The 17687-nt window shown below is 40.2% G+C and overlaps 1 protein-coding gene and 1 pseudogene across 4 annotated transcripts in view; one reads left to right on the top strand and one right to left on the bottom strand.

Annotated features, from left to right (window-relative positions):
* Nucleotides 1-7523, top strand: part of ZNF318 (zinc finger protein 318) — a 43678-nt gene extending 36155 nt beyond the window's left edge. Inside the window, exons 11-12 of one of the 4 annotated variants that reach the window (XR_001901782.2) lie at nt 2763-2917; nt 7483-7523. Coding sequence is in view for 1 of the 4 variants with exons in the window: in XM_017957875.2 (XP_017813364.1) it covers nt 2763-2840 (78 nt within the window). In the remaining 3 variants the exon portion in view is untranslated. Of the gene's footprint in view, nt 1-2762; nt 3127-5719; nt 5769-6407; nt 6427-7482 lie in introns of those variants that run through there. The other 3 variants (XR_001901783.3, XR_001901781.3, XM_017957875.2) reach the window with 3 other exon arrangements.
* LOC103883687 lies at nt 5166-5701 on the bottom strand (annotated as a pseudogene).
* Nucleotides 7524-17687: the final 10164 nt, after the last annotated feature.

Raw genomic sequence — 17687 nt, 5'->3', positions numbered from 1 at the left:
ATCTGTATTCTGGGCAGGAAGTGTTGCTGCCTCCTTCCTTTTGGTTAGTGGGATCTAGCTTTGGAACCTATCCAGAGAAGACAGGTGAAAGGAAGGACAGAATTCTAACCCAGTAGCTGGAGATAGAGCATATTTTTTTGTTGTTGTTCTCTACCATCACAGTACTGAATAAACTTTCAACTTAGGAGACTTAGGCACATGGAAGAAATGGGCCCTGAATTTTAAATGCAGCTTATGGTGTAATATAACTATGTTTTAAATTTTACAAACATCAGGAACAACTTTTATCAGACATCCTCAATTGTGAGAGCAGATGATCAGTAATTATGTTTAAATTTAGGCAAATACCTAATTTTACCTAAGGTGTACAAATAACCCCCTAAAAATTCCCCTTGGCCTTGCAAATGGGGGCGTTCTGCTTTACAAACCGTATTATATTCACAGGGCACATAATACTCTCTGTTAGTATTGCTGAATAATATAGTTAAGTATTCTTACTTCACCTATGACACTTCATCTTTCAAAAAAGTCAGAAAGTTAATATTTTGGTAGCAGAGCATGCCAGCACATAGTCTATTTATCGGTCTGCCAGGTTCAGGGACTAAGGAAGAATGGGGTGGGGAGGTGGACATACAGGACACATGCATCCAATAGGAACATGAAGTGTAATTTTAAAAGTTGGAGGACGGTTCAGAGAGGATGTAGCCTGTAACAGAAATAAGTGAGGTAGTTTCATATATATATGTGTGTGTGTGTGTGTGTGTGTGTGTGTGTATGCTTTGTTAATATATTAATATATATCCCTAAACCTTGGTTCTCACCTTAACAAAGCTTACGTACCAAATTTACGATAAGAACCTAAACAAAGTCTTTATTTATTAACAATTTATGTGAGAACATGGACAAATGGAAATAGTTTTGTGAGTCCATCTCTTCTTTAGAGTTTAAAATTGCAATAATGTTTATGTAATTTTTAACTAAGTTATGTATACAATATTCATTGATAAGCCACGAAGTTGAATTTATAATGAAAATCTTCTAAAAATCACAACTCTTCTGATTTGCCCTCAACCCATATACACTTTCAGAAGAATACATATAAAACATGTATGTTTATGTTGTAGCACTTAACATGGTTGTAATTTTACATTTATGTTTCTTTGATTAATATATGCTCCCCTTAAGTACATCATAAACTCCCCAAAGCAAGAAGTCTGCCTTTGCTTACTATTTTTTAATCATTGTATTCACAGTGCACAGTTGTCTGGCATATAGCAGGTGCTCAATAAAAATTCATTGAAAGAATCAATGTGGTAATAGTAGCTGTTTTTATTAACAAATTGTGAATACTTAGCAAATTATAAGTCGGTAAAAACTGTAAATTGCCTATTGTATTTTCTGGGTGTTTAGCACTCTAGAAGCCAACTGTCCTCTTGCTTCTGTCCTGGGTCTTTGTATACAAAGCACTTTATCAGTGAGGCATGTCAAGGTTGCCAGTGGTTCCCTCACTTCAACAGCATTCTGGAATAGTGGTGCCAGGCCATGATGGGAACACTGCTTCTGCAGCTCCTAGAAGAGAAACTGAGGATGAAAAGGAGTTAAACTGACCTTACAATTAGCAAAAAAAAAAAAAGGTTTTGGGGATCCAGTTTTCAGATGGCCCCCTTTTTCTCCCAGCCAGACTTCATAAACATGTTGAAGTCAGTCAAACCCCAAACCCCTCTGATTTAGTTGAAGAAGTAATTCAGCGCTTTATGATCTCCAGCATCCTCTTGTCATCTCATCAAAACTAAATCGTAACCAAAAAAGGTTGCCTTTGGGAGAGGGAAAAGGAATGCTATCACTTTTTATTTTGTATCTTCTGTTTTGTTTCAACATTGTGACCATGAAAATGAATTTTATGTAAAATATAAATGTTTTATAAACAAAATATGTACACATGCACACATATATATGTATAAAATAATATGTAGTAAGGGTTATCCAGTGCTGTGGAATTATAGGCCAGTTTTTTTTTTTTAACCCCTCTGTATACTTTTCCGTATTAAAATTATTTTTTTTAAGTCGTGTGTCTCCTACTCAGTGCATCCCTGTTTTCCTTCACACCTCTTGTCTGTTTTCTATCGTCACAAATAGGTGCTGCTGCTTTTCCCTCAAGACTTCCTAAATTCTCCTGTTCCCATCAATGCTGGGCAACATGCTTTCTTCGAGAATGTCTTACCATTATTTCCTTTTCCCTCTCTTCCTCTTCCCATTCTTTCCCCAACCTCTATTGACCTGGTTGTTTGTATTCATTAATGTTGTACAAGCACTTGGACATTAAATGATATAACTCAAGATACCTGTTTCACAAAGTAATACAGGTACACAAAAGATAACAAAATATTTGTCACATGCAAAAAGACAGAAGATAACAAATTTAGATGTAATGATTTAAAGATTTATAGACTTTGGTTCCATTTGTGGAGGATCAGGCAAGAAAGGAGTTTTGTAGAAAATAAGGGAAATGAGTATGTTTAAGGGAAGTGAATGAACAGGGTGAAAACAGAGGCACAGTTACATAACAGGGAGAACAAAAGGTAGAGAATGTGGAGAAAGATAGCAGAGATAAAATCAACCATATTAAGTTATTATTTTATTTCATCTCTCTGATACTCTGCCCCTGCCAAGCTTCCACTCAGCCTTCCTGTAACCACCTTCCTAAGGATGACTATTGATCACATTGTTACGACTCTCACCCTCTTATCTTCCTTTCTTTTCAGGGGCAATTCCAAAAGTCTTCAGATTTCCAAAAGGAAGGACCGCAGCAGACATTTCTGCCCCCAGAAAGGCAGGGCTAGAAACCACGGAGGCCATGGAAATGATGGGTGCCCTTGTGGCCAGTAGACAATCACCTGAAGGATCTGACTTCCAGAAGGTGGGTGTGGCTGCTGGGAGTGGGGATAAGTTGTAGAGAAGATCCTGTCATTTTAGCTTCCAGGAAATGGTGAGTTGGGTGAGTGAATATGTATATTGTACTTGCAGAGGATGAACAAGATTAGAATGTACAAAGGGTATGTATTTTAGACTTGCCACTCCTCACCTCATTTAGCATTGAATAAATTATTCCTGAAGTCCCATCTCTCATTTTGTGCCATGATACTTACATTAAAGCTATAGAGTTCAGGTGTTCATATTCTTCCTGGGCCCTGGACTTCAATGTGCCCCTAAGTAGAACATCTCTTATCTTGGTTCTAGCCTCTTTTATTGGTCCATACAAAGACAAAGTGAAATTGGGTATGTCCTTAGAGGATTGGGGTATGAGTAAGCAAAGGAGACTCAATGAAGCGGGGACAATCACAAAGGATATGTTTGATCCTTCAATATCAGACTTCAGGGCAGCTGTCCATCAGTTTTTAACTCAGTCTTGTACTTGTCCCACACACATTGAAATCTCTGGTACACAGTAGCAGGCAAGCATCATTTCAAAACACCAAGGAAACTCCTTACTCTCTGCTCATTTAAAATGCTAGTAGGGGACCAGGCATGGTGGCTCATGCCTGTAATCCCAGCACTTTGGGAGGCTGAGGTGGGTGGAACACTTTGAGACCAGGAGTTTGAGACCAGAGTTTGAGACCAGCCTGGCCAACATGGTAAAACCCCATCTCTGCTAAAAATATAAAAATTAGCCAGGTGTGGTGGCGCATACCTGTAATCCCAACTACTCAGGAGGCTGAGGCAGGAGAACTGCTTGAAACTGGGAGGCAGAGGTTGCAGTGAGCCAAGATCATGCCACTATACTCCAGCCTGGGCAACAGAGCAAGACTCCATCTTGAAAAGATAAAAAACAAAATCCCAATAGGGGCTGGGCATAGTAGCTCACACCTATAATCCCAGCACTTTGAGAGGCCGAGGTCAGCAGATCAGTTGAGCCCAGGAGTTCAAGACCAGCCAGGCAACATAGTGAGACCCTGTCGTTACAAAATATAAATTAGCCCGGCATGGTGGTCCATGCCTGTAGTCCCAGCTACTCAGGAGGCTGAGGTGGGAGGATCGTTTTGAACCCTGGAGGTTGAAGCTGCAGTGAACTGTGATTGCACCATTGTACTCTAGCCTGAGCAACAGAACAAGACCCTGTCTCAAAAATAAATTTAAAAAAAATTAAAAATGGGCTAGGCGCGGTGGCTCATGCCTCTAATCCCAAAACTTTGGGAGGCCAAGAGGGGCCAGATCACCTGAGATCAGGAGTTTGAGACCAGCCTGGCCAACATGGCGAAACCCTGTCTCTACTGAAAATACAAAAATTAGCTGGGTGTGGTGGCACATGCCTATAATCCCAGCTATTTGGGAGGCTGAGACAGAATTTCACTCTGTCACCCAGGCTGCAGTACAGTGGCACCATCTTGGCTCACTGCAACCTCTGCCTCCCAGGTTCAAACGATTCTCCTGCCTCAGCCTCCCGAGTAGCTGGGATTACAGATGTGTGCCACCATGCCAGGCTAATTTTTGTATTTTTAGTAGAGACAGGGTTTCACCATGTTGGCCAAGCTGGTCATGAACTTCTGACCTCAAGTGATCCGCCCACCTCGGCCTCCCAGAGTGCTCAGATTACAGGCGTGAGCCACCATGCCTGGCTGGTTTTGATTTTGATTTGTAAATCCAGGCACTTTTAGAGTCCTGGAGGTCTAGTTTACTGCCCAAATAATCTTTGGTTTTAGTAACTTTCGGGACTATTCATGATATAAGCAAAGCCATCAGTGGAATAAGAAGTCAATAAAGGGCAAAAAGTACCTCAGGGGGCCTCATGCTACTGATATATTAGTTAAGGATTACTTATTCCTGAGGCATGACCTGGTGGATGAAGCAATGGAAAGCAACCTGGTGCCAGGGCTGCCAACACGTTGTCACCACCACTTTCTCTCCTTTGTTCCAGCCCAAGATCTGTTTCTCATCAACTGTCACATTCCCCTGTTCAGAGACAAAGATGTTGGTCACAAGCTTTCATACAAACTATGACTCACAGCCCTACCTCCATCCCCTGCTTTGCTGCTTAGACCTCAGTTCTCCAGTGGTGTCTCAGTTGCACTGATCTGGGAGATAGGTGAGGGAAAGGGAACATTTTTTAGAATACTGTTTTTCCTTTTGGACTTCTTTTTTCTATTATTATTATTCAAAAAGCTTCATTTTTATTTAGCTTTCTGACTTTTCAACACTTTCACGATTTTCTGCTCTTTGATAAGGAAAGCACGCTTGATCTTGTCATGAACACATTTAACACGCATGGAACCAGCATAGGCCCTGCTGACATGTCTTTCTGTTTTGCACAATCTCATAAGAACTTCAGGTCTCACAGTACAAACCCCTTTAAGTTGGCCTGGGCACACACCACATGCAGAATTTGGTGCTTTCCCAACCTTCTTGGTATAAAGGTAAACAATTATGTTACCAGGGGTTTGGGACAGCCTAGTTTTGTTAGAGGCTGTATTGTAGGAAAGCTTACAATGGTATGTCAAATGTTGGACCATTCTAAGTGCCCCTACCCAAGCTCAAAGGACTGCTCCTGAGAGCTGTAGGCTTCCTCAACTTTTCGATGGTGGCCGATTGTAAAGGAAATATAGACAGGGGAAAGAGAACTCACATGTATTATGAATGATGAAATATTTAAGATCTTTTTTATTGAATTACAGTTAATATTTGAATTTCACATAACATAAAATTCACCTTTATTTTTTTGAGACAGGGTCTTACTCTCTCGTCCAGGCTGAAGTACAGTGCCGCAATTATGGCACACGGCAGCCTCCACCTCCTGGGCTCAAGTGATCCTTCCACCTTAGCCTCCCAAAGTGATATGATTAGAGGCGTGAGCCACTGTGCCTGGCCAGATTCACCGTTTTCAAGTGTATAGTTTTGTGATTTTTAATATCTTCAGTGTCGTACAACTGTCACCACTATCTAATTCCAGAACATTTCCTTCATCCTCTAAAAAAACACATACCCATTAGCAGATACTCCCAGTTACCCCTACTCCTAAGCCACTGGCAATCACCAGTCTCCTTTCTGTCTCTATGGATTTGCCTGTTTTGAGCATTTAATATAAATGGAGTCATACAATAAATTTCTTTTGTGTCTGGCTTCTTTCACTTAGCATAATGTTGTCAAAGTTCATCCATGTTATACCATGTATCATTATTTTGTTGTATTTTATGGCTAATTATTCCACTGTATGGATGTGCCATGTTTTGTCTACCAATTGTTGGACATTTGGGCTATTTTCATATTTTGCCTATTATGAATAATCTATGAACATTCATATGCAAGTTTTTGTGTAAATATATGTTTTCAGTTCCCTAGGGTACATAACTAGGAATATATAGTCATATGGTAACCATTTAACTTTTTTTCTTTTTCTTTTTCTTTTTTTGAGATAGAGTCTCGCTGTTGTTGCCCAGCCTGGAGTATAAAGGCACGATCTCAGCTCACTGCAACCTCTGCTTCCTGGGTTCCAGCAATTCTCCTGCCTCAGCTTCCCGAGTAGCTGAGATTTCAGGTGCCTGCCACCATGCCCAGCTAATTTTTGTATTTTTAATAGTGACAGGGTTTCACCATGTTGGCCAGGCTGGTCTCAAACTCCTGACATCAGATGATCCACGTGCCTCGGCCTCCCAGAGTGCTGGGATTACAGGGTGAGCCACTGTGCCTGACCCCATTTAACTTTTTTCTAAGTAAACTTTTATATTAAAGTACAATGTTCATATTTTAAAAACAGGCTGGGCACAGTGGCTCATGCCTGTAATCCCAGCACTTTAGGAGGCCAAGGCGGGAGGATCACTTGTGTCCAGGAGTTCAAGACCAACCTGGGCAAAAAAACGAGACCTTGTCTCTACAAAAACTAAAAAAATTAGCTAGGCATGGGAGCAGCTGCCTTTAGTCCCAGCTACTCAGGAGGCTGAGGTGGGAGGATTGCTTGAGGCCACAAGGTGGAGGCTACAGTGAGCCATGGTTGCACCACTGCACTCTGGCCTGGGTGATAGTAAAACCCTGTCTCAAAAACAAAAACAAAACACGTTACAAGCGTGAAGCTTAACAATTTCCCAGAGTGAATAGACCTAGGTAACCAATACCCAGATCAAAAAATAAAATATGACCAACACCCCAGAAGCTCCTCTCATGTTATCTTCCAGTTACCACTTCCCCAAAATGTAACCAGTAATCTGACTGTTACAACAATTTCTGGTGCTTTTTTAAAAAGAGTCGAGGTGAAATTTTCATCACCCAAAATAAAACCCTATTTCCCTTAAGCAGTTAGTCCCCATTCCTACCTACCTGCAGCCCCTGGCAGTCACCAATCTGTTTTCTATCTCTATGGATTTACCTATTCTGGACATTTCATATAAATAAAATCATACAATGTGTGACCTTTTGTCTGTATTTTTTCACTTAGCATAATGTTTTTGAGATTCATCCATGTTGTAGTATGTATCATTGTTTTATTCTGTTTTATAGCTGAATAATACTCCATTATATGTTTATATCACAATGTTTATCCATTCATTTGCTGATGAACATTTGAGTTGTTTCCACCTTTTGGCTATTTTGAATAATGCTGCTATGAACATTTCATGCGTAAGTATTTGAGTACCTGTTTTTTTATTCTTTCAGGTATTTACTAGAAGTAAAATTGCTGGGTCATACGGTTACTCTATGGTTAATTTTTTGAGGAATTGCCAAACAGTTTTCCATAGCACCAGAATCATTTTACATCCCTACAGATTATACAGTTTCTCCATAACACTTGTTATTCCCCTTTTTTAAATATAACCATCCTAGTATCTCATTGTGGTTTCAATTTACATTTTCCTTATGACAGCGATACTGAGCATCTCTTTTGTTGTTGTTGTTTTTGAGACAGGGTCTTGCTCTGTTGCCCTGGCTGGCATGTAGTTGTGGGAACACAGTTCACTGCAGCATCAACCTCCTGGGCTCCAGTGATCCTCCCACCTTAGCCTCCTGAGTAGCTGGGACTAAAGGCACACACCACCACACCCAGCTAATTTTTTATTTTTTGTAGAGACGGGGTCTTGCAATGTTGCCTAGGCTGGTCTTAAACTCCTGGGCTCAAGCAATCCTTCTGCTTAGCCTCCCAAAGTGCTGTGATTACAGGTGTGAGCCACCGCTCCCAGCAGTGAACATCTTTTCATGTACTTATTGGCCTTTTTTTTTTTTTTTTTTTGAGACAGAACCAATCTCTCTCACCCAGACTGGAGTGCAGTGGCACAGTCTCAGCTCACTGCAGCCTTCGCCTCCTGGGTTCAAGTGATTCTCCTGCCTCAGTCTCTGTAGTGGCTGGGATTACAGGCATGGGCTACCATGCCCAGCTAAAAATTTGTATTTTTAGAAGAGAAGGGGTTTCACCATGTTGGCCAGGCTGGTCTTGAACTCCTGACCTCAAGTGATCTGCCCTCTTTGGCCTCCCAAAGTGCTGGGATTATAGGCATGAGCCACTGTGCCTGGCCTTATTGGCCATTTTTATATCTTCTTTGCAGAAATATTTATTCAAGTCCTTTACCTATTTTAAAATTGGAATGTTTGTCTTTCTGTTGTAGAATTGTAAGGATTCTTTATATATTCTACACACTAGGTCTTTATCAGATATATGACTTACAACTATTCTCTAGGTTGTCTTTTCAGTTTCATGATGTCCTTTGACTGCCAAATCCAAGGTCTTAAATACTTACCCTTTTGTTTTCTTCTAAGAGTTTTACAGTTTTAGCTCTTATGTTTAGGTTTTTGATCCATTTTGAGCTAATTTTTATATACGGTATGAAGGATCCTCCATTTGTTGCACATGAATATTTGGTTGTCCCAGCACCATTTATTGAAAAGACTGTTTATTCGCCCATTAATCATGGCACCCTTAGTGAAAATCAGTTGGCCATAGATGTATGGGTTTATTTCTGAACTTGTCATTCTACTCCATTGGTTTATATGTGTTGCCTTATGCCAGTCCCACACTGTTTTGGTTACTGTAGCTTTGTAGTATGTTTTGAAATTGAGAAGAAGGAGTCCACCAATCTTGTTCTTTTTCAAGATTGTTTTGACTGTTTGGGCCCTGTTGCAATTTCATGTGAATTTGAGGATCAGCTTTTCCATTTCTGCAAAAAAGCCTTGGAATTGTGATAGGGAATGCATTGAATCTGTAGATTGCTTTGAATATTATCATCTTGATATCAAGTATTCTGATCCCTACACATGGGATACTATTCCATTTATTTAGGTCATCTTTAATCACTTTCAGCAGTATTTTGTAGTTTGTTTTTTTTTTTTCGAGATGGAGTCTTGCTCTGTTGCCCAGGCTGGAGTGCAGTGGTGCGATCTCGGCTCACTGCAAGCTCCACCTCCCAGGTTCACGCCATTCTCCTGTCTCAGCCTCCTGAGTAGCTGGGACCACAGGCGCCCGCCACCATGCCGGGCTAATTTTTTAATATTTTTAGTAGAGATGGGGTTTCACCATGTTAGCCAGGATGGTCTTGATATCCTGACTTCGTGATCTGCCTGCCGTAGCCTCCCAAAGTGCTGGGATTACAGGCATGAATCACTGTGCTCGGCCTATTTTGTATTTTTTGTGTATGTCTTTCACCTCCATGGCTAAATCGAATACTAAGTATTTTATTATTTTATATGCTGTTGTAAATGTAATTGGTTTCTTAATTTCTTCTCAAAGTATTCATTGCAGGTGTATAAAAACACAACTGATTTTCATGCGTTGATCTTGTACCCTGAAACTTTGCTGAATTCATTTATTTGTTCTAGTAGATTTTGTGTGTGTATAGATTCTTTGGGAATTTTATTTTTTATTATATTATATTTATTTATCTATTTACTTATTTAAGACAGAGTCTTGCTCTGTCACCCAGAATGGAGTACAGTGGTGAGATCATGGCTCACTACACCCTCAGCCTAGGCTCAAGCAATCTTCCCACCTCAGTCCCCCAAGCAGCTGGGACCACAGATGCACACCACCATACCTGGCTAATTTTAAAAATTTATAGAGACCACTATACTGCTCAGGCTGGTCTCAGACTCCTGGGCTAGAGCAATTCTCCTGCCTCAGCCTCCCCAAGTGCTGGGATTACAGGTGTGAGCCACCACACCCACCCTGGGATTTTTATATGCATAGAATCATATCATCTTACAGTAGAGATAGTTTTACTTTTTTTTTTTCTTGCCTAATTGCTCCAGCTAGAACTTCCAATACAATGTTAAATAGCAGTGGTGAAAGTAGCATCCTTGTCTTATTGCTGATCATAAGGGGAAAACTTTAGTCCAAGTATGAAGTTAGCTGTAGGTTTTTCATAGATGCCCTTTATCATGTTGAAGGAGTTCCCTTCTATTCCTAGTGTCTTGAGAATTTTTATTATGAAAGGGTGTTGGATTTTATCAAATATTTTTTCTGTGTCAATTGAGATATGTGGAGTTTTTTCTTTTATTAATGTGGTATATTACATTGATTGATTTTCTTTTCCTTTATTAATATTATTTTTTTTTTTTTTGAGAGATGGAGTCTTGCTCTGTTACCCAGGCTGGAGTGCAGTGGCGTAATCTCAGCTCACTGCAACCTCTGCCTCCCAGGTTCAGGCAATTCTCCTGCTTCAGCCTCCTGAATAGCTGTGATTACAGGTGCCGGCCACCACACCTGGCTTCTTTTTCATATTTTAGTAGAGACAGGGTTTTGCCATTTTGGCCAGGCTGGTCTCGAACTTCTGACCTCAGGTGATCTGCCTGTCTCGTCCTCCCAAAGTGCTGGGATTACAGGCGTGAGCCACTGTGCCTGGCCTCTATTGTTTTTCTATTCTTTATTTCCTTTATCTCTGCTCTTAAGTGTTTCTGTTTCCTTCCTCCTGCTAGTTTCTCATTTAATTTACATTTATTTTTTCAGTTCCTCAAGGTGTAATATTTGGTTGTTGATTGGAGATTTTTTTTTTTTTTTTTTTTTGAGACAGAGTCTTACTCTGTCACCCTGACTGGAGTGCAGAGGCACGATCTCAGCTCACTGCAGCTTCCACCTCCTGGGTTCAAGTGATTCTCATGCCTCAACCTCCCGAGTAGCTGGGATTACAGGCATGTGCCACCATGCCTGGCTAATTTTTGTATTTTTAGTAGAGACAGGGTTTTACCATGTTGGTCAGGCTGGTCTCGAACTCCTGCCCTCAGGTGGATCTGCCCGCCTTGGCCTCCCAAAGTGCTGGGATTACAGGCATGAGCCACTGCACCTGGCCAGATTGGAAATCTTTTAATAAATAAGTGTTTACAGCTATAATTTCTCTCAGCACAGCTTTAACAGCATCCCATAAGTTTTGAAGTATTGTGGTTTTGTTTTTATTCATCTTAAAGTGTTTTATACTTTCCTTTATGAGTTCTTTGACTCACTGATTGTTTTAAGAATGTATTGTTTATCCAGGTGTAGTGGCTCATGCTTGTAATGGTTTACAGTGTAATCCCAGCATTTTGGGAGGCTGCAGTGGGAGGATTGCTTGAGGCCAGGAGTTTGAGATCATTTCAGGCAACAAAGCAAAACTTCATCTCTACCAAAAGATAAAAATGAAAAAGTTAGCTGGCTGTGGTGGCTTGAGCCTTGTAGTCCTAGCTACTCAGGAGGCTGAGGTGGGAGGATCGCTTGATCCCAGGAATTCAGGGTGCAGTGAGCTATGATTATGCTACTACACTCCAGCCTGGTTGACAGAGCAAGACCCTGTGTTGTTTAATTTCTATATGCTTGTGAACTTCTCAGTTTTCCTTGTTATTGATTTCTAGCTTCATTGCATTGTGGTTGGTGAAGATACTTGTATGATTTAGGTATTTTTCTAATGTATTGTTTTGTAGCCACACTTGCTTTATGGCCTAACACATGATCTGTCCTAGAGAATGTTTCATACACTTGAAAAAAGTGCACATTCTGCTGTTGTTGGGTAAAGTGTTTTATATGTCTGTTAGGTCTACTTGGTTTAGTGTTGTTTTAAAGTCTTCTGTTTTCGTATCAAACTTCTGTCTAGATGTTCTATTTACTATTGAAGTGTCGTACTGGAGTCTCCAACTATTATTGTAGAACTGTCTATGGTCAGCTCTCCATAACCATGGATTCCATATCCACAGATTCAACCAACAATGGATCAAAAATATTTGAAAAAGTTAAAATAAAAATAGTAATACAACAATTAAAAAATACAAATAAAAACAATTATAGTATACCAACTATTTACATAGCATTTACATTTTATTAGGTATTATAAGTAATCTAGAGATTATTTAAAGTATATAGGAGGATGTGCATAGGTTATATGCAAATAGTACACCACTTCATATAAGGGATTTGAGTACTTGCAGAGTTTGTTATCCAACAGGGGTCCTGGAACCAATCCCCTGCATGTACAGAACGACAACCATATTTCCCTCCTGTCAGTTTTGTCAGTGCTTGCTACATGTATGTTGGGCTTCTGTTGTCTGATGCATGTATGTTTATAGCTGCTATATTTCTTCTTGATCAATTGACCCTTTTATCAATATATAATGACTTTCTTTGTCTCTTGTAACAACTTTTTAATTTTTTTTTTTTTTTTTTTTTTTTTTAGAAACAAGGTCTTGCTCTGTTGTTTGGGTAGGCATGAATGCAATGGCAAGATCATAGCTCACTGCAGCCTTGAGCTCCTGGGCTCAAGCAATCCTCCCACTTCAGCCTCCAAGTAACTGTGACTATAGGCTCATGCCATAGCACCCAGATAATTATTTTAAAATTATTTTGTAGAAATGGGGGTCTCACTGTATTGCCCAGGCTGGTCTTGAACTCCTGGCCTCAAGTGATCCTTCTTCCTCAGCTTCCCAAAGTGCTGGGATTACAGGCATGAGCCACTACATTCAGCCTCTTTTAACAATTTTTTTTGACTTAAAGTCTATTTTATCTGGTGTCAGTATAGCTATCTCAACTCTCCTTTGATTACTATTTCATTCTTTGACTTTCAACCTATGTGTATCTTTGGATCTAAAATGAGTCTCCTTCAGGTAAGAAAAGAACTGTAAACAAAATTTTAAGAAGAATAAAGTAAAATAAAATGAGTCCCTTATATACAGCATATAGTTGGATCATGTTTTTTCTTATCCATTCTGCCAATTTCTGTCTTTTAACTGATGTTTTAGTCCATTCAGGTTACTCTGACAAAATAGCTTAGATTGGGTAATTTAAAAACAACAGAAATGTACTGCTCACAATTCCAAAGGCTGGGAAGTCCAAGATCAAGGTGCTTACAAATTTGGTGTCTGGTGAGAACCTTCTTCCTCATAATGAAAGTCTTTTCACAGTAACCTCACATGACAGAAGGCGCAAACAGGTTCCCTGGCCTCTTTTATAAAGGCACTAATCACATTCATGAGGCCTCTGCCCTCATAGTCTAACCACCTTCTAAAGGCCCTATCTCTAAATGTTGTTATATTGGGGATTAATATATTGGAATTTTGGGGGAGTCACACAAAAACATTGAGATCATAGCATTTGGTGAGTTTAATTGATTTACATTTAAAGTGATTACTGATGAGAAAGGACTTCTGCCATTTTATTTGTTTTCTATATATCATAACTTGCTTTTTCCTCAATTTTCCAGTAGTTTTTTTTCCAGCCTTTATTTTCCAGCCCTTTTTTTCCCACCATGTTATCTTTTAAATCATGCATTAAGAAAATATGTATGTAAAACTACAATATCATAACTTTACACAAGATGATATAATTCTTGTTTTGTTTTGTTTTGAGACAGGGTCTTGTTCTGTTGCCCAGGCTGGAGTGCAGTGGCATGATCATGGCTCACTGCAACTTCCACCTCCCAGGTCAAGTGATTCTCCTGCCTCAACCTCCCAAGTAGCTTGGATTACAGGCACCTGCCACCATGCCCGGTTATTATTATTTTTTTTTTTTAGTAGAGACAGGGTTTCGCCATGTTGGCTAAGCTGGTCTCAAACTCCTGACCTCAGGTGATCCACCCACTTTGGCCTCCCAAAGTGCTGAGATTACAGGTGTAAGCCACCACACCCAGCCTTGATATAATTCTTATATGCAAGAAGCATTTCTATTGTATAAAGATACGTGTTTTGTTAATTAGGACCCTTGTGGTTGTGTCAGAAACCTAATACTTTCCATATTGTCTAGTGGTTAGGAAGAAGAAAAAAGAAACCTAATGCAAATAAACTTAAGAAAAATGATGGGAGCGGTGATTTATGGGTTGGTAACCAGGAAACTGAGAGCCACATCCAGAAGGTCAGAGATGTCATCTGGATTCTCTCTTCCCCAGTCCTTCTGCTCTGCTTGGCCTTATTTTCAGAAGTCTCTCTACTCAGAGGCAAGATAGCCCCTTCAATTTCAAGCTGCCTGGTCCTTATAGGCTTCTATCTAGAAATTGAGAGTATATCCTTTCTTATAATACCAGAGTCTCAGGGAAGATTATGATTAGTCTGATTTGAGCCACATTTCCATACCTGAACAATTACTATGGTCAGATGGGTGAAGTACTCGGACCAGGTCCAGGTCACAAGCTCACCATAAGAAGGCAGGGTCTGCCTTATTAAACCACATAGACAAATTTGAATTAACATGGAATAGGGAGAGATGAGGTTCTTCAAAGGAAATGCTTCAAAGTAGAAAATAAAAATATAAAGCTACAAAGGTTCAGTGCCTTCTTTGTAGACTTTCTCTTTGTGGCTTTTTATCAAAAGATTGGTGTTCAGGTTCTTGTCTCCATTAAGATGCTGCCTTCTTTTTGGTGGGGATGGGTAATAGGAGGGTAGAAATTACAAATAACAGCTTTATAGCTCTGCCTGTTCCAAAAGCCCAGGAGAAGAAGAGGAAAAGCCCAATCATTTTGGATTTGGGAAGAGTGTGGAATTTGACTCCTTATTCTGTGACCTTGAGCTTCATAGAGGAAATGAAAGACTCCTCTATAGAAAGGTAAGCATTTGCATTTGTCTAAATCACAAGATTAAACTGTTTTAGCCTCATTAACGTAGCATTAACATAGTCTCATGACCTGTAAGGACTATGTTTGTATATTATTTACAAATTACCCTCCAGACCTTAGTATGAAGATGAAGAAGTTACTAGGACTTTACAGCAATTCCGTGGAGCATTGTCACCATCTAATCAGATTTATAAGCAAGCTGACTACCAAGTTTCACTTCTTTCTTTTTCTCCCCAGTTTCCAGCATATGGATACATTTTTCATGCTGCAAATTATTTGTAGGTAGTTATTTTTATATACTTTCAGATGAAATACACATTTTTAAGTAATACTTGAAAAGCCAAATCCATCTTTGCATGGAAAACCATCATTTAAAGCTATTACTGATTTCTTCACAAACATAGGTTGAAGGCAGCCATAGCAAAGGGTTAGGGGGTCCTTTCCTGCAGTCTTGATTCTGAATTAGTCTAGTTGATACCAGTGAATCACAAAATGTAGCCTACTCAATATCCCTAAGCAGCTAACTACTATTAGCTTTATACAGAGTACTCTCAACAGTTTCATGTAATGGCAAGATGATGCTGGAAAATGAGGGGAAAAAAAATTAAACAGACTCTTGCTAGAGCCATAAATTATGTTTATAACTATACAACAGCAATTCTCTGTGGGTGGGGGGATTAGTATGTTTTAAGAAAGCAAATTCAGCCTTTTTTTGTTTTGTGTGTGTTTCCTTTTTAAAAAAGTAATATAAACTACAGAAAGTAAAGCTTTCTAGTTGGAGCAGATATGCAGAAGATGCAATGAGAAAGCAAAAGGTTTACGGGTAATAAGGATTAAGAAACACAACTCTAAAGAAATAAGACTGATTTTTCATTAACTTACCAGAACTGAGTGATTTTCCTTTCAAAAGAGTTACCTAGGAACAAAGTTCTGGGTAATGCCTTAAAAGTCACAGGCATCGCCGGGCACAGTGGCTCATGCCTGTAATCCCAGCACTTTGGGAGGCCAAGGCGGGCAGATCACAAGGTCAGGAGTTTGAGACCAGCCTAGCCAACAAGGTGAAACCCCATCTCTACTAAAGATACAAAAAATTAGCCAGGCGTGGTGGCACATGCCTATAATCCCAGCTACTTGGGAGGCTGAGGCAGGAGAATTGATTGAACCCGGGAGGCAGAGGTTGCAGCGAGCCATGATCACGCCATTGCACTCCAGCCTGGGTGACAGGGCGTGACTCTGTCTCAAAAAAAAAAGTCACAGGCATATGACCATGTACTTGAACAAGCCTACAAAGACATAAATGGGTGGAGTTTGTCGTTGTAATGAAATTCACTGCAAAGCTCACCTGACACATAATAGCAGCCTTATTTATAAGGTTGCTTTATAGTTTACATAACACTTCCCCACATTCTCTTATTTGCCACATATTTAATGATAGACAGAATTGTGCCACATGCTAATTAAGCTTAATTAGCAAGTTCTTATGAATGACTATAATTGGTGGGACTTGTTTGTTACCAAAAGCAAATTCTCAGTTCTCTATTTACTTCATTAGTTACCTACTATTTATAGTCAGCATCAGTCTAAGTTATATTTTCTGTTTTATATCATACATGTTGATCCTCATGTATATTAAGAAACAAAACTCCTGGCTGGGCACAGTGACTCACATTTGTAATCCCAGCACTTTGGGAGGCCAAGGCAGGAGGATCTTTTCAGGCTTGGAGTTCAAGACTAGCCTGGGCAACATAGTGGAACCCCATCTCTACAAAAAATAAAAAATTGGGTATGGTGGCACATGACTGTAGTCCTAGCTACTTAGGAGGCTGATGGGAGGATTGCTTGAGCCCAGGAGTTCCAGGTTACTGGTGAGCTGTGACCTGTACTCCAACCTGGGCAACAGAGCAAGATTGTCTCTTGAAGGAAAAAAGGAAACAAATTCCTGACACCTTATTCCTAGGCAGCTGAACTTCCTTCACTCCAGGACACTGGTTGTTACCAACTCTCAACCTCGACCAGTCCCCCCTTATTCCCACATCTCTCACTAGCACTCATCTGTCACACTCAGGGGGACTTGTATATAACATGTAACATTCACTCACCAGCAAATATTTGTTGAGCACTATGTGCCAGAAATTTGAGCAAGGCACTGGAAATATATGCAACGGTTGGCAAAGCAGCCTGGTTCCTGCCCTCATCGAGCTCACAGACTAAGGGGGCAGACAAAGCCCAGATTGGAGTGGAGGAGGTAGGCAGGAAGTTACCATATTTATTTTACTTTCTAAACTACAACCTGTCCTTTATCAATAATAAAGATGATGGGCTGGGCGGTGGCTCATGTCTATAATCCCAGCACTTTGAGAGGCCGAGGTGAGTGGATCACTTGAGGTCAGGAGTCCAAGACCAGCCTGGCCAACTTAGTGAAACCTCATCTCTACTAAAACTACAAAAATTAGCTGGGCATGGTGGCATGCTCCTGTAATCCCAGCTACTAGGGAGGCTGAGGCAGGAGAATTACTTGAACCTGGGAGGCAGAGGTTACAGTGAGCTGAGATCATGCCATGGCACTCCAGCCTGGGCAGCAGAGTGAGACTGTCTCAAAATAGTAATAATGATAATGAAGGATCTCTGTTTGTCTTTTATTTCTCATTTAGTTCAACACTCAGGGAAAACACAGCTATCATAGTTTGGGCCCCCTATACCCTCCAGGAGAGGATG

The sequence above is a fragment of the Papio anubis genome, chromosome 6 (genome assembly GCF_008728515.1).
Source record: "Papio anubis isolate 15944 chromosome 6, Panubis1.0, whole genome shotgun sequence".
Taxonomy (NCBI): Eukaryota; Metazoa; Chordata; class Mammalia; order Primates; family Cercopithecidae; genus Papio; species Papio anubis.
Note: the sequence above shows the minus strand (reverse complement) of the source record. Positions and strands in the feature narration are given on the sequence as shown.